Genomic DNA, 21500 nt, shown 5'->3' on the forward strand with positions numbered 1-21500 from the left:
GGAAGTCCTATTATGCTGCAACATGAATGAACCTCAAGGACATTATACTAAGTGAAATAAGCCAGTCACAAAAGGACAAGTACGGTATGATTCCACATTTCAAAATCATAGAAGCAGAAAATAGAAAGGCGGCTATCAAAGGCTGGGGAAAAGGGAAGGAGGAAATTAATGCTTAATGGGTATAAAGTTTCAGTTGTACAAGATGAAAATGTTCTATAAGAGATCTATTGCACAACAATGTGAATATAAGTCCTGGAACATTCTAACTTTGGGAGATAAAGAGTATTCATTCAGCAAACAGACAAAGAAGGAAGATCATACAAGTTCAGGATTGTTATAACACCTGGTGCTAGGTTGCCGTAACTGGCAACCACGCTGATCTGGTCTCCATCCCTATAGTTTTTCCCTTTCCAGAATGTCATATAAATGGAATCAACCAGTATGTAGTCTTTTTGAGTCTGGCTTCTCTTTCACTAAGTATAATGTATTTGAGGTTTATCTGTATTATTCCATATATCAATGGTTGTTCCTTTTAATTGCTGAATAGTATTTCTTTATACAGATGTGCCATAGTTCATTTATCTAACACTAATTGATGGACATTTGGTTTGCTTCCAATCTTTAGAGATTATGAACAAAGTTGCTATAAACATTTATATATGGTTTTTGTGTGAAAACAATTTTATCAATTTTATTTATCTTGGGGTAGATACTCGAGTGGGATTGCTAGGTGATATAGTAAGCATACATTTAACTTTAAAAAATAAGATTGTACTTATTTATTTTTAGAGAGAGGGAAAGGGAGGGAGAAATAGAGGGAGAGATATATTAATTGGTTGCCTCTTGTACATGTCCCGATGGGGGACCAAACCCTCAACCTAGGCATGTGCCATGACCAGGAATTGAACTGGCAACCTTTTGCTTTACAGAACACCACCATCCATCTGAGCCATACTCGGCAGGGCAGTATACATTTAACTTTATAAGCGATTGCCAAACTGTTTTAAAAAGTGTCTCTACCATTTTGTATTTCCACCAGCAACATATAAGGGATCTATCTGCTCTGCATCCTCACCAGCGCCTGGTATTGTCAGATTTTGTAGTTTTGCCATTCTAGTAGGTTTATAGCCGTTTCCTCTCATGGTTTCAGTTGGCCTTTCCTTAATCACTAAGGAAATTGAGTGTCTTTCATGTGCTTATTTGACATGTTTATATCCTTTTGTCATGTAGCTGTTCAAATCTCTTGCTCTTTTTTTAATTGTGTTGTGTTCTTATTGTTAACTTTCAAGAATTATTTTTTTTAAGATATTTATTTATTTATGTTTGGGCAGAGGAGAGGGAGAGAAACATCAGTGTGTGGTTGCCTCTTGCCCGCCCCCTATTGGGGACCTGGCCCACAACCAAGGCATGTGTCCTAACTGGGAATTGAACCAATGATGCTTTGGCTCACAGGCTGGCACTCAATCCACTGAGCCACACCAGCTGGGGTTCATGAATTCTTTATATATTCTGGATATAACTCTTTTCTCAACTGTATCATTTGTCAATATTTTCTCCCAGTCCATGGTTTGTCTTCTTATTCTGTTAATTGGTGTCTTTCAAAGAACAAAAACTTTAATTTTGACAAAATCCAATTTATCAATATTAAAAAAATATTTTATTTATTTTTATTTTTAGAGAGAGGGGAGAGGGAGAAAGAGAGGAAGAGAAACATCTATGGGGGAGAGAAACATCCATCTATTGCCTCTCGTATGCCCCCAGCTGGGAACCTGACCCACAACCCAGGCATGTGTCCTGACTGGGAATCGAACTGGCAACTTTCAGTCCCAGACCAGTGCTCAATCCACTGACCCACATCAGCCAAGGCTATCAATATTTTCTTTATGGATTAAATATGCTTTTAGAATCCTATCTAAGGACTCTTTGACTAATCCAGGGCAAAATTTGTTTCCTCCTTTTTTTTCCCTAAAAGTTTTATAGTTTTACTTAGATGTGTGACCCATTTCAAGCTAAGTTTGTATAAAGTGTGAGGTACAGGTCAAGATTTAGTTTTTTGGCTCTGACTGGTGTGGCTCGATGGATTGAGTGCCGGCCTGTGAACTGAAAGGTTGCCAGTTCAAATCCCCATCAGGGCACATGCCTGGGTTGCAGGCCAGGTCCCCAGTTGGGGGCAGGTGAGAGTTAACAGATGGATGTTTCTCTTCTTCTCTTTCTTCCTTCCTTCCTACCCCTCTCTAAATATAAGTAAAAAAATTTTTTTAAAGATTTAGTTTTGCATATGGATTTCTGATCATTCTAACACCACACACTGAAAGGGCTATCCTTTCTCTGTTGAATTACCTCTACACACAGTAAACATCATTTGGCTATACGTGTATGGGTCTTTTTCTGGACTCTCTATTTCCTTCCACTGGTCTATGTGTCTGTGCTTTTGCCAATACCACACTGTCTAGATAAGTCTTGAAAATCAGGTAGTGTGAGACCCCAATCTTAGTTCTTTTTCTTACAAATTTTAGATGGACTTATCAACATTCTCAAAAAATCTTGCTTATATTTTGATTATAATTGTTTTGATTATAACTGATTATAAATCAGTTTGGGACAATTGACAACTTCATGCATACATTGACTGAAATACAACAAAACACATTTGGAAAACTGCATTACCATTAAGATGGATTAATAATTGTTCATCTAGAATCATTTAGGAACTGTCTGTGTATATATTTAGGCAGTTTTTTTCTATATGACTACTAACCAGTGTCTAGATGAAAATGGTAACTTTATTAATTTACTGTCAATTGGACATGTATTTTATTTTATTTAAAGATTTTATTTATTTATTTTTACAGAGAGGGAAAGGGAGGAAGAAAGAGAGGGAGGGAAACATTGATGTGACAGAGAAACATCGATCAGTTGCTGCTTGTACACACCCCGATCAGAGACCAAACTAATAACCCAAGCATATTCCCTGACCAGGAATTGAAACAGTGACCCATCACTTTCCAGGACAACTCCCAACTGAGCCACTCGGGGCTGGACAAGCATTTTTAATTATTTTTCCATTATAGTGATGGATTTTCACAGAATATTTTATTCTCTTTTCAGGCCTCCTTGGGACCAACAAGAGACATTTATCAAGCAGGGGCTGGGGCTATGGGGGCATGCTATGATTAAGGAAGCTAAGCAAAATAAGCCATGTTGGGATGAAAACTATGATCTCATTGACAAAGAGTTCCAACTAACCAGCACACAGATGATACATACACACTTCCTGGAACTTTGCTTTCTCTCTTTTCCACAAGCGTTTTCTCTGTAGTCACTGAAGTATGGAGACCTTTTTTTTCTCTCTAAACTTCCAACAGAACTCTTTGTGCCAGGGATAGCGCAACTCCATCCTTCTGTGTCCCATCACCAGTAAACAACTAAGTGAACATCACAGACTCTGAGTATTTGTTGCCTCATAAATGGAATTTAGAAGAGTCTTTGGATGAAAATCACCACACAGAGTATAGTAGAGTATTATACTTCTATGCAGAATATTATCACACCAGAGATTATGAGGCATACTTACTTCACTGAGAGTCTTTTGTGGGCGACATTCATGTGCTGAAAACAGACGTGGCATTTTAGATAATGGAAATTTATGGAGACTGTAGATATTTTCCCCCTAGAAAATGAATACGTCTTTTATACAATTTCCAGGATAAAGGATACTAGTGAAACTGTGGAAGCAAAGCTCTAAAATATTCATTATTTTTCTGCAACATCAATTTGTTTTTGGAGTTGGTAATGTGTTTTAAAAAATTATTTATGTTTCAAATGAATCATTTGCTGAACAAACTCACATAAAAGGTAAGGAAACAGAAAAAGGAAGGGAAAGAAGACAAATTGATAGCCTATCAAATTGTGGTTTTGTCACACTTTAGGTTGCAAAGAACAGAAGCTCATTTAGTCTTAAGGAAACAGGGTTAACTGTAAGGACATGTATACTTTGAAGTTGTTAAGCCATTTTATAACTGAGATGATTCTAGGACTGGTTCCACCAGGGTCCGCTTGGTCTCTCTGTCTCTCTCTATCCCTTTAGTGTCTATCTTCTTCCAGCTTAACTTTTCAAGTAAGGTACTGTGATTGGATTGTTTAATTTGTAACTATGGAGTATATCTATCGGGTAGTCTCTGATTCTGTTACACATCCCTGACAGAAGCATTTAGCTTCTTCTCTTAAGAGGAAAGAAGAAGCAGTATAAAGTCTATGTCACACCAACTAGTATAGGCCCACTACAGAAGTCAAAATAGTATATACCAATGTTTACTACATTGCAAAAATATATGCATATGTTTGAATACAAAAGGGACTTTGAAATAAAAATTTTCCAAAGTGATGAGATTATAATTGCTTATTTCTGTCTCAGTTTTCACCAATGTTATTGTTGTATTGCTTTGACTAAAATATAAGGAAGTTTTAAAAATATTTTTATAAACATCTTCAATTTAAAAAAAAGATTTTATTTATTTATTTTTAGAGAATGGGGAAGAGAGGGAGAAAGAGAGGGAAAGAAACATCAATGTGTGGTTGCCTCTCATGTGGCCCCCACTGGGGACCTGGCCTGCAACCCAGGCAACCCAGCCTTGACTGGGAATTGAACTGGCTACAATGTGGTTCATAGCCCATGCTCAATCCACTGAGCTATACCATCCAGGGTTATTTGTTAAATTATATTTTATTAATTATGTTATTACATTTGCCCCAATTCCTCCCCTCCCCTTCACTCATCCACCAAGTACCCCCCACTCCCTCAGGCAATCCCAACATCTTTGTTCATGTCCATTGGCACGCATATAAGCTCTTTGGCTACTCCATTTTCCTATGCTGTACTTTACATCCCCATGATATTCTGTACCACCAATTTCTATTTCTTAATTCTCATACCTCTTCATCTATTTCCCCCACCCCACCCATCTGGCAACCATCTTCTCTGTATCCATGATTCTCCATTTTTCTTGTTTGCTTAGTTTGTTTCTCAGATTCATTTGTTGATAGACATGTCTTTATTGCCACTTTATTGTTCATAGTTTTGATCTTCTTATTTAAGAAAAAAGTCCCTTTAACATTTCATATAATAATGGTTTGGTGATGATGAACTCCTTTAGTTTTTTCTTATCTGGGAAGTTCTTTATTTGCTCTTCAATTCTAAATGAGAGCTTTGCTGGGTAGAGCAATCTTGACTGTAGGCCCCCACTTTTCATGACTTTGACTGGTTCTTGCCAATCCCTCCTAGCCTGCAAAGTTTCTTTTGCAAAATCAGCTGACAATCTTATGGGAACTCGCCTGTAGTAACTAACTTCTTTTCTCTTGCTGCATTTAAGATTCTCTCTTTATATTTAACCTTTGACATTTTAATTATGACTTGTCTTAGGATGGGCCTCTTCCCATCTATCTTTTTTGGAGACTCTCTGTGCTTCCTGGACTTGCATGTCTATTTCCTTCACCACCTTAAGGAAGTTTTCTTTCATTATTTTTTCAAATAGATTTCCAGTTTCTTGCTCTTTCTCTTTTTCTTCTGGCACCCCTGTGTTGCAAATGTTAGAAAGCTTAAAGTTGTCCCAGAGGCTGCTTACACTTTCTCAGCCTCATCCACTCTACTGCTGTTTCCCTGAAAATTGTTCTTTATTTCAATTAGTGTATCCTTCATTTCTGACTGGGTCTTTTTTTATGCCATTGAGGTCCTCACTAAGTTCCTTGAGCATTCTTATAACCAGTGTTTTGAACTCTGCATCTGATGGATTGTTTATCTCCATTTTGTTTAGTTCTTTTTTCTGGAGTTTTGATCTATTCTTTCATTTGTTTCCTCCTTTATGCAGCCTCCCTGTGTTTGTTTCTAGGTACTAGGTAGAGCTGCTACAACTCCCTGTCCTGGTACTGTGGCCTAATGTAGTAGGTGTCCCATAGGATCCAGTGGCACAGCCTCCCCTATCGCCTAAGCTGGGTACTCAAGTGTGCCCTTTGTGTGGGCTGAGTACACCCTCCTCTTGTAGTTGAGCCTTGATTGCTGTTGGCAGATCAATGGGAGGAATTTACCCAGGCCAGTGTGCTGCAAGGATTGGCTGTATCCCCTGACCACCAACCTCCACCCTCCATGGAGGATCAGCTGTGCAGGGGCAGAGTAGTGGTACTCTGACATGGTCTGTAGCTATCCACTGGGTGCGTAGGTTCTGGGGTTTCCTGGGTCATGCTGGTTGAGGTCAGTGCACACCTGCATTTTGCCTGGAGCCACCCTGCCTGAGCTATGAAGCAATCTGAGTTGGCTGCTACTTCTGCTCAGCTTAGAGATTCCCAAGCAAAGCCAAGCCATGAACCTAGGCTGGCTGTGCTAGTGCAGGGCCTGGGGTCACTTAATAACACGTATGGGGCCTGGGAGCTTACCGAGGCTGGACTGTTTGAGAGGATTTAGGGAGCTGTGAAGCATGAGCCAGGACTGGCCATTCATACAGAAAAGTAACTGTTAACAGTTTGGGTCGGCCCATAAGTTGGGTGGGACAGAGTCTCGGGGGACCTCCAGGGCAGGGCAACCAGTGTTAGCCAGGTAGATGGAGTCTCAGATACGGCAATGATCTCCAAGCTCTGAGGCTATGTTAGGGGGAGGGTTCAGAAAATGGACAATGGCCTCTGCCAACCTTTCTGTGATGGAGAAAGCTATCCCCTAGTTCTTGCCTTGATGCCAGACACTTCAGTTCCTCCCCGTAAGCCACTAGTGCCTTTCAAGCTGCTACCCTGCTGGTGTTGGATCTCAGAGGGAGTGAGTCTAAGTAAGTCCATGTGTGGGTTTAAGGGAAACTGCTTGAGACTCCAGCAGTTTCTTCCACGGACTCAATCCATGCTGGGTTTTGTGGTCAGAAGTTATGGGGAGTTATCTTCCTAGCACTGGTACCCTGGTCTGGGCAGCTTGGTTTGGGGCTGGGATTCCTTGCTCCTGATATATCCCTCCTGAATTTTTATCCACTGCACGTGTATGTGGGACTAGCCCTTTCCACGTCTCTGCCCCTCCTACCAGTATGGATGGATGTGGTGTCTTTAATTCTGTAGTTGTCAGACTTCCATTCAACTCAATTTCTGATGGTTCTGAGTGATAGGTTTTTCTATAGTTTAGTTGTAATTTTGATGGGGGTGTTTAAGAACACAAGCAGTGTTTACCTATGCCTTCATCTTGATCAGAAGTCTTAAAAATATTTATGACAATGAATATAATTTAACAATGCCCACATACTTTTTAACTGACTTGTTTTAGGTTTTTTTACTTAAAAAAAAAAGTTTATCTACTTGTTTTTAGAGGGGAAGGGAGAAAGAGAGGGAGAGAAACATTAATATGTGGTTGCCTCCCACACACCACCCAGCCCGCACCCCAGGCATGTGCCTAACCAGGAATCAAACCAGGGGCCCCATGCTTCACCGGCCGGCACCCAATCCACTGAGCCACACCAGCCAGGGCCTAGGTTTTTTTTCACTTTTAAAGTCCTTTTCAACTCAAGCAGTAGAGTCAAATTAAATTTAAGAAATGTGTAGAAGATGTGTTTAATTAACGTTCTAATTCATAATGAGTCAATAGTCATCCCAGGCAGTTTCATCATGGACACGGAAAATTTATTGCTTGGAATTGTTATATATACTTTAAAAAATAAAACCACAGATATATTTGCGTCCTTCTCCTACAGCTTTTGAAATATTTGCCCACCTCTACGTAGCTGTTGCCATGCACCTATCAAGCCTTTTGTTGAAAAGGTCAAAATATACAGGGCAGACCGAAACATTAGGAAAATACAGCCGTGCGGGTCAGGAGGTTGGGTATGCTTAATGTATTTATAGCATTGGGCACATTATATCAAGTACAACACACACTCATTCTTTTATGAGCATTTTAGCTAACAGGAATTTAAAGTTAGAGATAACTATAGAAAACTTCAAAGAATTTTTAAAAATCCAATCATTTGGTTAACAGAGCTTTTGCTTTGTTATCAGTGACACTAATGAGTTTTTCAGATTCCAAACAAAGAACCAATATTGGCATTCATAGCCAGCAGATACATTTCTAAGTAGTTAGAGTGTCGGGCAGGTGGAATATATATTTATGAGTACTTAATTACAATGATTGCTCAGCAATTTAATAATTGTCATTTGTTTCTAATAAAATTGGTGTGTGAGTTGTAAAAAGTTAGTTCCTTAATCATATGGTATGCCTGGACTTTAGAATTCTGATTAATAATTCTAATGATTTGCAATAAGGAAGTAATGTTCTGAACTAAATTTGTTTAATCAAGTGGAAACTGTATTTGTCTGCCACCTGGGGGATTCATGGAAACATTGCAAGTAGCAAAAACTCAAAAACATTACAATATATGTGTTAATATTTGTCTTGTGAGTGATGTTGGCTAAAACATACATACACATATATACATGTATATGTAGGTATAATTGCAGCCAATGAGGTAGTGACAAAATCAAGAAACTTTTATTCTGGATGTCAAGTAACAAAAATGTTTCCAAAAGAAGGGAACGGTTAGTTTTGTAATTGCCGGTAGAGCAAATAAAATGAAGAGAACTGAATACTGACCACTGCATTTGGCAACTAGAAGGTCTCAGGTAGCCAGAACAAGGGCAGCTTCTGATATTTTATGGTTTTTATTGCTGTTATGTGCATATCTTTTCAGTTATGACATTTGTCTAATCCATTACTGCTGGAGTATAGGAAACTAGTAATTTTTAATAGTTGGTCTTTTGCTCTGGCTGGTGTGGCTCAGTGGATTGAGTGCCGGCCTGTGAACCAAAGGGTCGCTGGTTCAATTCCCAGTCAGGGCACATGCCTGGGTTGCAGGCCAGGTCCCCAACAAGGGGCACATGAGGGGAGGCCACATGTTGATTTTTCTCTTCCTCTCTTTCTCCCTTCCTTGTCCTCCATACAAAAAAATTGATCTTTTATTTGACCACCTTACTAGATTTTATTATTTCTAATAGTTTGTCAATTGACTTACTTATATTTTCTAGGTAGAAAATATTGTTTGAAATCATTGACAGACTTATCTTACTTTCCAACATTTGTATTTCATTTCACATTAGCTGGTATCTCTAGTGCAGCATAGCAGTAGAATTGAAAGTGACCAGTACTATAATTTAAAATGATTTGCTGTAGATTTCTGGAAAATATTTAACAGATAGGGAAGTGTCCTTCTATTCCTAGAGATTTTCCTTTTCTTAAATCATAAATGTGCATAGAATTTTATCACTTTTTAATAAATATCAAATGATAAATTTTATTTTTTTAATTATTAATATTACTTGTTAATCCATCCTTATGGGTAACTCTAACTATCCTATATTTCGTATTTTCTTTTTAAGCTCTGTGGTTTCTTTTTTTTTTTTTATCCTCACCCAAGGAGATGCTCATTGATTTTAGAGAGGGGGTTAGGGAGAGAGAGAGACTGGTAGAGAAACATTGATTGATTGCCTCTAGTATGTGCCCCAACCAGGAACTGAACCCACAATGTAGGCACGTGCCCTGACCTGGAATCAAATCTGTAATCTTTGGGTTTACAAGACAACGCTCCAACCAACTGAACCACACTGACCAAGGCTAAGCTCTGTGCTGTTTTTAATTTCATTTTGATTTTGGATTCTTCCAATTTTATTCAAAAGTAAAACTGGCTTTAGGATTAGTTATAAAGTACCAACACAGTACAGTTTCGGTATCAGGATTGTTTTCAGCTTTAAAATGATGTGGAAGTCAATGAAAGGAAGGTACTCAACACATTCTAAACTACTATAATACAGGATAAATTTCCAAGCTCTAATGATGATTTACACATTTCAAGTAATTGATAAAACAAAATTTTGATTGCTTTTTAATTCAATCAAAAGTACCCATTGGATTCAATCCACTCAGAAAGTGAGTTATTACTATAGCTAATATCCATGAGAACTTGGCATTGTATCTGGCTGGGTGCTAAGATACCTAGCCTCTAATGTGACCCTTAATGACCTCCACTTACAGTACCTGCTTTCATACCCTTGTGTAATCCCCATCTCTTGAGTGGATTTATCGGCCAGCTTCTGATGAATTAAATATGGTACAAGTGATGGGATGTCACTTCTGAGATTAGGTTATAAAAGACAGTGGTTTTTGTGCTGGATATTCTCTCTTTCTTGGACTGCTCACTCTGGGGAGGGCCGCCTGCCACATTGCCAGGCAACTGCGGAGTTCATCAGAAAAGAAAACAAAGGAGGACTCTGGCCAACAGTCGGCAATAAAATAAAATAAAATAAAATAAAATAAGGCCCTCAATCTAACAGTCCTGAGGAATAGAGGCCCATATGAATGAGCTTGAAAGCAATTCTTTCTCTAGTCCGGTTTTCAGATGAGACTTCAGACTCAGTCAACAGCTTAGCTACAACCACGAGAGAACTGAAGCCAGAGAGACCCAGCCAAGCTGGGCCCAGATTCTTCTACTTTCAAATTACTTTTCAAAAAACCAAACTACATATGTAAATACATACATATAAAGCAAACATGTCAAAATGTTAGTCACTGCATCAAGGTGTGGTTATACAGGTATTCATTGTATTATTCTTTGAACTTTTAATTCTTTAAAGTTTTTCATTAAAAATATAGGGAAAAATGGCATTTGAGTCAAACTTTGAAGAGTAGAATGTGAATATCATTCTTTTTTTAAAAACTGATTTTAGAGAGACGGTGGCGGGGGGAGAGAGAGCGATCACTTTGTTGTTCCACGTATTTATGCATGAACTGGTTGATTCTTGTATGTGCCCTGACTGGAGATCCAACCCACAACCTTAGGGTATAGGGACGATGCTGTAACCAACTAAGCAATCAGCCAGGTGTGAATACTATTCTTAAAGAACATGGTTCTTACATTAGTTCCTACTTAGAAAACAGATAAAGAGAAAAAACATTTGACACAATCTAGGTACTGTATATTATACTGTACATCCTATTTAATGTATACTATTTCTATATTCTACTTTTTCACCGAACAATATCATGAATGTCTTTCTGTCTTTACTGGCTACATGACATTCCACTGTAGAGATGCCATGGATTATATTTAACTAGTACTCTGTTGTTGGATGGTGCAATATACTCCTGCTAATATAAATCTTTTGCTCATCTGTCTGATTACTTGAAAGGGTAAGAATTTAGGCTGTGCAAAGGGGCCGAGGCAAAAACATGGGCAGAGGTGGGATAAGAATGTATAGATGGAAAAGTTGAATAGTTTCCTTTGTCTGGGGTTTGGCCACTATAGGCAAGGAGGGTGTAAGGAGACATCTTATGATGATCCTTGATTGGAAAAAGTTTGAGAAGAGTTGCCCTCACTTATTCTCAAGACATGCCAGGTACTGTTCTGAGCACTTTTTCACGTACAACTTTTTAAAATTGCAGGTACACTGTTGTTATTCCTGTCTATAGGCAAGGAGACTGAGGCATGGAGAAAATAAACTGCGCAATGCTACCCATCTAGTGAGAGATGGAGCCAGGATTCAAAAGAATGCGGTCTGGCTCCACAGCCTGCGAGCTATTATATCCATTTTGCAGACAAGGAACCATAGTGAGATGCTGAACACAATAACCGGGCCTTATTGACTTAAAGCCTTAGACACAATAGTGAATGGTGACGGTATAAATTAACATGTTCTTAATCTGTCCCTCTCATCCCCAAGAAGCGTAAAAAGCGTTAGGTGAGACCACAGAAAACCTCGATAGTTTCCTTACCTCCAAACTATAGAAGGCATTTAACATTTAGCTTTGCTCTCTAAGCTGGCCTTTGGGCCTGAACTTAAATGAATGGGAGTCAGGCTTCAAAAGTGAAGAAACAGGATCCACAGCTTGATAATTAAATTCCAAGAGCCGCGCGAGCATTCAAGCAAAAGTTTCCCGCCTCCTAACCGGTAGCAACCAGTTCAGCAACAGTCCTTCCAGCCCAGGGCCGTGACGTCATCGCAGGCAATGACCCCTGGCCCTAGTTTCTCTGCTTCTGCGCGGTCGGGTAACCGGCTCGGCGCGACCGTAGGCCCGCCCACTGACCCGGAAGTTAATACAGAAGCCACACCTCTCTCCACCGGCAGGGACGCAGCCATTTTAATTCATATCTGAGTGGGCGGTGGCGGTTCGTGTTGGCGGTCTGGCTCCGCCGGGCAGGGGGTAACTTAATAGGTTTGAGGGTGGTTTTTAGTTTAATTTTTCTTTTCTAGCTTCACATCACGGGCCAGTTTGCACGTTCTAATTATCTGAAACAATGTCAGGAGACGCAGCCACGGAGCAGGTGAGGAAGGAGAGTGGTGGGGCCTCGTGGCGACCTCTTCTCTTCACGTCTCTGTTCGTCCTGGTTCTCCGGCCATGTTCGCTTGAGGCAGGGCTCAGGGGTCTAATGAACCCGGGGGGCCTGGTACGGAAAAATTGTGGAAATGGGGAGCAGGATCTGAGATTTAAAATCATTTCTTGGCTTCTGTTTTAGGCGTTAATATCAACACGTTTGATTTAGACAATAACCGTAGAAGCTGCTTCGTCCAGTTTAGATTCATGGAACTACTCCGGTTGGATGCCTGCCTTTGATACCATTTTGATGTTAGGGTGATTAGGAATTGATTGTTTAAACATGTACTCGCTGTTTTAAAGAAATTAGGCAATATTAATTCCACCCCTTCTCCGATAAATATTGTACCCAGAAATAGGTTAGTAGCTTGAGAAATAATTTGAGATTAAAGTAATTTGGGGAAATAGATTCTTGCCAGAGTGAATGAAGGGAACAGTCTGGGAGTAGAGCATGCTTTTGCTGGGTAAGAGTTAGGAATTTTGTGGCTTTCTCCCGCTTTCTTCTTTATTCTGTTTACATTTCGTTTTACAGCGAGACAAGTAATGCAGAATATGATATATCGGAAATGAGAAGCCTGTTTCGGTCCTTGTAAATAAAAGCATTTGTTTTAATACTGGATATAAGTGACATTTAAGTATTTAAAAATTCACAATTTTGATCGATGATTTGTTTCTTTTGCTCTTCATTCAGAATTTTGTCGTATAGTGTTTACCTTTTAGTTTGAAAGATGAAACATTTTATAAAAGGTATTACTCAGTTTTTTTTTCGATTTAAGTTTTGGGATGTTCAGGTAAATAGTTTTTAAAATGGAGGCTAGCTAGCCTGCAGTCTCAATTTCCTGAAATTTCCCATTGCCATAGCAACGAAATGCACTTAGATTTTCGGTTTCCAAGTCCTCACCTTATAACGTGGAGGTAGTCTAGGTAACTAAATTTCATTATGTCGGGGAAGTTTGGCTAGCTGAATTTTATTTGCTGTCGACTGATTTCAGTCCTGAAATCTCGGCAGTGTTTACATTTTATATGATGCCCCAAAATTCAAAGTCTTAAAATTAGTGTATGTGTACCTACCCTTTTCCTGCCCCCCTTCCCTTTTTTGTGTATGTTATCTGGAAGTAATGTACAAAAGTTTTATTGAAAATTTCCCAAATTCATTAATTTTTTTACAAGATTTAATTTATTTTTAGAAAGAGAGGGAAAGAAACATCAATGTGTGGGTGCTTCTTGCTGGACCCCAACTGGGGACCTGACCCACAGCCCAGGCATGTACCTGGACCCGCAGTTGAACATGCGAACCTTTGGTTGTTGGGCTGGCACTCAGTCCACTGAGCCACACCAGCCAGGGCCCAAGTTCATTGTTAATTCTTGAATTTATCTAAAATTGTAAAGACACTGAAATGTTTCTGTGACCTTGGTTATTTCAGAACTCTAGTGTTTTAAATGGGAGAAATGGTGAAAATTTATAGGAAAAAAATCTCACCCAAAAGTTTTATTGTGCAAAGTTGAGGACACAAAAAGGCTAAGAGTGCCGTAACACCTGCAGTATAATTCTTTTACTTAGAATCAACAGTTGTTAAACATTTTGCCTATTTGTTTTATCTCCCCTACATATTTATTTATTTGAAAATAAATGGACACACATTTAAGCATTCTCATTATTTAGCATCAGCCCCACATAATTAAGCATCAGTGCCCTTATATAACCATCATGCCATTTTCCCACCTAAGAAGATAAATGCCGTATCATTTCTAAAATCCAGTCCGCATTCAAATTTTTGTGCCAAGAATGTGATTAATACAGTATTTTTTTGTTTTTTCTATCAGAATCTAATCTCGGTTTACATTACATTATTTGGTTGTCTCTTGAATAGTCCCGATATTTTATCCCTAGGGTATTGTGTGTTTGAAGACTACAGGACAGTTTTCTCGTTTTCTGGGATGCAGTATCATTTAACTTGTCTCTTCATCTTTTGTATTTCCTGAAACCTAAACTCAGCTTTGATAATATTTAGGTTATTTTTGGATAGAATACTTTATAACATGTTAACAGTTACTTCATACTAGGTGGTTCCACTGTTAGTGATGTTTAAGTTTGATTACTTGGTTAGGGTGATAATGCTTTGTCTCTATTCATTGTAAAAGATTATTTTCCCTTTTAGTTAGTTGTCTGTGTCGGGGGTTTTTTAGATTTTATTTTTAGAGACGGGAAGGGAGGGAGAAAAAAAGGGAGAGAAACATAGATGGGAGAGAAGAAACATTGATCAGTTGCCTCTTGCATGCCCCCAACTGGGGACCTGGCTCACAACCCAGGCATGTGCCGTGAATGGAATTGAACTGGTGACCTTTTGGTTTGCAGGCTAGCGTACAATCCACCACACCAGCCAGGGCTGTCTGTGGGTTGATACCGTGTTCAATAACCTTTTACCTAGTTATTTATCAATTGATAATCTTTGAATAAATTCGTTATTACATTGAAGGTCGCAAGTGGTGATTTTTAAAAAAATTCTCATGTTCTGCCTCTACCAACTGGCTCATATTTTTCTGTAAAGTTTCCTCTTTTTCCTTTCTCCTTTTCAAAGATTGAGACTTCAGATTCATAGATTTCTCTTCACTTAGTGTGTTAAAATCATTAATAACCATTTTTCTTTTGGATACTCACCTTGTCCCAACTTTTATGGTGGTTCCCGTATCTTTTTTTCTATCAATCTGAAAGCATTTATTGACATCTGATTACCATTAAGGAGTCATCTTCATATAATCTTTTCTTTAACTTTTTAATGATACTTTTCAAACATTCAGAAAAAGAATAGTATAATGTTTCTATTGGAGAGTTTCAACTCAAGGCAAATCTTGTTTTCACCATACTTTTCACTGTTCTTCCCATACCCATTACTTTAAAGCAAATCCCAGATGTTGTATTATTCACCTTTTACTGAAATGGTAATTAAAAGATAACTTGAAGAGTGACATCATTAAAATTATGAATCAACTAGCTTGCTTTATTATGTGTAAGACAACAGTCAGTGAAAATTTAGAGGAACAGGAGTGCCTGAAATGACACAAGAAAAAAGAAAGAAACTAAATAAAAGTGAAGAATAATAAAAATAAAAACCACTCTGAATCATGGATTTGCTTTGGAAAGGTGCCACAGGATGGGATGGACAAAGAATACTGCAAGATATGAAGTGTAGGTTTCTTTTAGCCTTTTAGCATTGAAACTTAAAATTAAGTATTTGCTGAATAAATCGAATATTTTAAATTCGTTACTCAAAAATATGGACGGTCATTTCTTGGTACTGAATGGCTGGATTTGTGCCCTTCAAAAGAAAGTGATGATTGTAGACAACAAAAGTCACGGCAAAGGTTTACTGTAAAATTAAAATTTTTTTTTACTTACTGATTTTTAGAAAGAGAAACATCGATTTCTTGTTGCGCGTATTTATGCATTCATTGGTTGATTCTTATATGTGCCCTGACTGGGGAAGGAACCAACAACCTTGGTTTATCATGGGAGGATGCTCTGACCAACTGAGGTACCCAGTCAGGGCCTATTGTAAATTTTTTACTTTTTTTAATCATATTTTTTGTTTATGCTATTACAGTTGTCCCAAGTTTTTCCTTTGCTCCCCCCCCACCCATCACTCCCCACTCCCTTAGACAATCCCCACACCATTGTTTATGTCCATGGGTCATGCATACAAGTTCTTTGGCTACTCCATTTCCCATACTGTACTTTACATCCCCATGGCTATTCTGTAACTACCAGTTGGTACTTCCTAATCCCCTCACCTCTCCACCCATTCCCTCAGACCCCCCTCCCATCTGACAACCATCAAAACATTCTCCATATCCATGATTCTGTCTCTTGTTTGCTTAGTTCAGTTTTTTAGACATTTTTTTTCTCTTGTAAGGAAATTCCATTTTGCATTTCTAGAGCTGTTTAAATTACTTTGCAGTGTTTGTGGGTGTTCTTTTGGAGCTTTATGTTTTGATAGTTTAGTAGTGACAAAAGTGTGTGCATATAGGTTTCCCTCCTGATCCACCCCCCCCCCCAAAAAAAATTAGGCTCCTGTGGGGAATTATGGCTATATTTTTATCTTGTAGATTTTATTTTTAGCTGCTCGGTTCAACTTTTGATTGCATTCTTTTTTTAGCTCTGGTTTACCTTGTGCACTACTCCCTACAGCATTTAGTAGAGTAGAGTTCCTCCACTGGGTTTGAGCTTGGGCTGAAGGTGCTGCCTTATTTATTGTTGCATCTTAAAAACCTAGGAAATACTGTTTCATACTTAAAGGTGTTCCATAAATAAATGGATGAATTTGAACCAATGCTACATGTAATATGTTACAAATTCTCAAATAACTTAATGTTTTGTGAAAACAAGTGCGTAAGTAATTAATACAAAATAAAATAATTGGGGCATAAAAATTGGGTGGTTTCAAAAATTTTGTTGGATAAGTGGAGGGAGAGAAGTGTGTTGGGCCAAGTCAATTCATAAGAACCTTTAATTTCATAAAATGTTTCTACACTCCTATCTTTTAGAAATAAGACTTCACTTTTTAAATAATCTATAGCCTATCTGAAAATTAGAAAAGGCTAAAATATAAACAAAATTTTCTCATTTTGGGAAAATGTCATGACTTGTAGAAGCACAAATAAATTGCCATTAGTTCTTAAAAGAGGGAAATTTGGGGCTGTAAATCAGTGTTTTGCCTTTGGTGAAAAATAAGTTTGTGAAGATATAGAAAATATGAAAAATGTGTTCTCTTATTTAAAGAGGAAAGAAAGATGAAACACAGTGTCAAAACCTGAAGCCTGGTTAATTTTATTGGGTAGTTATTAGTACTTACTAGCAGTTAGGAGGAATTCCAAACAATTTTAAAGCCAAATTGTGGGTGTTTGTGGGTGTGAAGAAGAGAGACAGAAAGGGCCAAATATGTATGTTAGATGATGCTTTCTTTGGACTCAGTTGCTTTTGTTTTTAAGAATAAAATATTTCTGTAATAGCCTTTTTCTACTTTTCCCCCACCTGTTTTAAAATATTTAGTATAACAGTTTTGAGCAGGCAAATTTGATTTGGTCTTTATTATTAATGTTTATTAAGAAGGCTGGACTATACAGAATAGTTGGGAATGATTATTTCTAAGAGAGATTGATCTGTGCTTGTAGAACTATGGGTTTTCCTTAGAGGTGCAGCAGAAAATCTCTCATAATCTCTCTTATGAGAGATTGCATTCTTTTTTTAAAAAATTTTTATTGTTATTCACCCACAGTTGTATGCCTTTTCTCCCCATCCCTCCACTTCACCCCACCCCAGCTGAATCCCCCTCCCTCCCCCACCTCCACTCTCCCCCTTGATTTTGTCCATGTGTCCTTCATAGGAGATTGCATTCTTTAGCATTAGAATTATAGGAGGTTTGGGGAATACAGGAGTTGACATCCTGGATGACCTTCTGGGACAGCAAAATCTGTATTCAGATGTTTGTACCTATTAAGTGGACAGTTGCCAAAAACAATTCATAGTTTTAAGCTCTTCTGCCATTGTCCCTGAATTTATTTCTCTATTGACAAGACCCAGCTATGAATTTGAATCTTTGTTTTGCTGTAAGTTGGTAATGATGTGAGAACTAATGTAAAAGGGGATTTGATTTGGGCAAATGTTTAAACTACTTTTAGATTAATGGGTATTTTATAATAAGCAGGAAATATTGAATAAAGCCAGAATGGCAAAACTGTCCTAATTGATGTTTTTCTGATGTTTCACTTAGTTTATCTAGTGAGTTAATAGCTTGGCTACTCTTGGTCTAAAGAAGCCACCTTTTTTTTTTTCATTCTAAAGGGTTAAGATTTTATTTATTTATTTTTAGAGAGAGGGTGAGGAAGGGAAAAAGAGAGGAAGAGAAACTTTGATGTGCAAGAGAAACATCGATTTATCGGTTGCCTCTCACATCCCCCCCAACTAGGGCCCTGGCCCACAACCCACGCATCTGCCCTGACTGGGAGTCAACTGGCAACCTTGAGGTTCACAGGCCAGCACTTGATCCACTGAGCCACACCAGCCAGGGCTAAAAGACTAAGATTTTTATTTGTAGTTTGTTAACTGTTTGTTTCCTAGGGGGTGAACAAGCAAATTTAATATGCAAATATAGTAAGTATAATTATTTGGACCAGTAACCTTCAGCCTATTTTTCCCCCTAAGTTTTTGGATTGTTTACATATTTAGTGGATTTTTAGTTTTTGGCAGGGTTGAAGGGATGATGTGCCTGGTACATATTATGATTCATAGCAGACTGGTAAAGGAACACAGGACTAAACTGGCATCAAGTCCTAACATCACTAGTCACATAAAGTTCTTTATTCTCTGCATATAAATTGGCTCAGGACTGTACTTGAACATGTTCTTGCAGAGTGCTACCTTGGTCTACTTTTAATTTTGAAAAAAGGTTATCAAGAGAGACTTCAAATGTATATTCATACACAGTTTTCCTTAATGCTTCAGCACAAAAAAGAAAGAAAAATTAGAATGACTTAGGCCTGATGCCACTTTATTTTTGTTAAGGAAACAACATTTGGAAAAGATCTATTTACAGAACAGGTAGATTAGGTAGTGGTTCTCAACATGGAATCCGTGGTCCACTGCACCATAATCACTTAGCTGCTTTATAAAAATATAGGTGTCTACACCCCAATTTGAGACATACTATAACAGATTGTGTAAATGAGGAAGGCTCATAATATTCATTTGAAATGAGCACCACAGGTGATTTTTATGTACATGAAAGCTTGCAAACCACTTAATGTATTTTGCTGTTCATAATGCACTCCTGTGTATAATGGGCACCCACATTTTTGTGCCCATTACACACGGGATTATTATAGCCCATGGTGTGTAATCATTATGCCCATGTATAATACGTATCTTTATTTTTCCCTAAAAAATTTGGGCCATAGGGTGTGCATTACCCACAGCAAAATAAGGTACATAGGGATTGAATATTCCTGGACCTTAAAAGTTGTTTTTGAACCCATTTCTTTTCTTTTTTTGTCTTTTGTTTTTCTTTTCTGTTTTTCTCTTTTTTCTCTTTTTTTGTATAGTTTCTTTTTATTTCTTTTTTTCTTCTTGAATACATTTCTTGATAAAATAGAGAAAAAATTGCAGAGTATTTGAGGATGGTTAGCCCTTTAAGATAGTATTTTACTGATTTTCTTCCCTCTACTATATTTAGTCATTACCCTTAACAGTAGAAATTACTTATAAAACCAGGTATGAGACTCATTTCTGCCTCTGTTGGTCATGGTTAAGAGCTTATGGATTTAAATCCTTTACCATTCCCCCCTCCCATCCCATACTTTTGACACTTATCACTTGGGTTAAACTTTCACTGACCTTTATTTTAACTTAATTTTTGTATGACTTCTAGCATAATAGCCTCCCCATTTACCACAAAAATAGATAACGAGAGAATGAGGATTACCTTTTTTTCTGTCCAAGTTTTACTTACCTAGTGGGAATGGGAAGGAAAAAATTAGATTATTCTTTTTACCGCGAATTTACTAGTTTGTTGCTTCTCTTCCTCCCCCAATTAACAATTTCATAAGTGAGCTGCCATATAGAAAGTGGTTTGCACTTTCAATAAAACTTGACTCATAGTTTTCCAGGGTCTACATGACACGTTCCACAGGTATATGGAAAGGCTATTAAAAATGCTTTTCCTTTTTACAAATTCATAACTAGTGTAGTCATATCTTCCAAAACAATATATTCCAATAGATTGAAAGCAGAAGCAGATAATGTCTTCAATTCAGCCACACAATAAGGAATCACCCCAAAATGTGAAGCAGTGCTATTGTTTTCACTTTTTTTGTTTGTTTGTTTTGGGAAATAAATATGACTTCCTTTTAAAATGAATGAATTTTTTATTTTAACTTTTAATATAATTTTGATAGAAAAAACCCACAGTTGTCAAAATTTCTTTGTCTTCTCAGTATCTAAGAGTGCAAAATCATTTACAAGAAGTTTTGAGAATTGTTGAAATTTTCGTTGGGCCTGTGAGGCCAGTGTCTGGAGTTCAGTTTCTCTGAGTTAGCTTCTCAACAAACAAAAGGTTAGGCATGGAAAATGAAAGGACAAACCACCAAATAGGATAAAGTTTTCATAAAGTACATATCTAATAAAGGATTTTATCTGTAACGTATAAAGGACTCTTACAATTCAACGATTAAGATAACCCAAGTAAAAATTGGCAAAGAAATAGACATTTCTCCAAAGATAGACACATGACCAATGAGAAAATGCTGAACTTTGTTAGGGATCAGGGAATTGTAGATCAAAACCACAAGAAGATACCATTTCACACCCACAAGGATGGTTATAATCATCAAAAAGATAGACATGCCCTGGCGGGGTTGCTCAGTTGGTTGGAGTGTCATCCTGAACACCAACAAAAGGCTGCAGGTTCAATCCCCAGTTGGGGGCTTATGGCAACAGCAAGGATCCATGTTTTTCCCTCCTTCCCCCCTCCCCTCTTCCTCTCTAAAATTAATGAGCATATCCTGGGATGAGGATTTGAAAAATAATAACAAGTGTTGGTGAGTAGGTGGAGAAATTGGAACCCTCATAATGCTGATGAGAATGTAAAATGGTTCAATTGCTTTGGAAAATAGTCTGACAGTTCTTCAAAATGTAAAACATAGAATTACCATATAACTTAGCAATTTCACTTCTAGGTATACACCTAAGGGAGAAAAAAACACAAAATGAACACCTAAAAAGTGAATCCGGTGTCCATTAACTGATGAATAAATAAAATGTGAGATATCCTATACAGTGAAATATTTTTGGTAATAGAAAGTGCTAACACATGATCAAACATGAACCTTGAGAACATACAAAGTGAAAGATAAAAGAACATGTATATCATTTAAAATCATGAAATACTACATATCTATGGAGACCAAAGTAGGTTGGTTGGTGGTTGCCTAGGGCTAGGGAATTGGGACATGGGAATGACTGTTAATGAGTGCAGGTGTCTTTTCAGGGAGATAAAATGCTTTAAAATTTAGTGATGGTTACAACTCTGAATATACTAAAAGCCATTGAATTGTATACTTAAACAGGTGA

At 37.8% G+C, this 21500-nt stretch overlaps 1 protein-coding gene across 1 annotated transcript in view; it reads left to right on the plus strand.

Annotated features, from left to right (window-relative positions):
- Positions 1–12130: 12130 nt before the first annotated feature.
- CSTF3 (cleavage stimulation factor subunit 3) overlaps positions 12131–21500 on the plus strand; it is a 71026-nt gene continuing 61656 nt past the window's right edge. Inside the window, exon 1 of the mRNA XM_024558694.3 lies at positions 12131–12329. Within this exon, the coding sequence (XP_024414462.2) occupies positions 12303–12329 (27 nt within the window). The 5' untranslated portion in view covers positions 12131–12302. The remainder of the gene's footprint in view (positions 12330–21500) is intronic.

The sequence above is a fragment of the Desmodus rotundus genome, chromosome 5 (genome assembly GCF_022682495.2).
Source record: "Desmodus rotundus isolate HL8 chromosome 5, HLdesRot8A.1, whole genome shotgun sequence".
In the NCBI taxonomy this organism is placed as follows: Eukaryota; Metazoa; Chordata; class Mammalia; order Chiroptera; family Phyllostomidae; genus Desmodus; species Desmodus rotundus.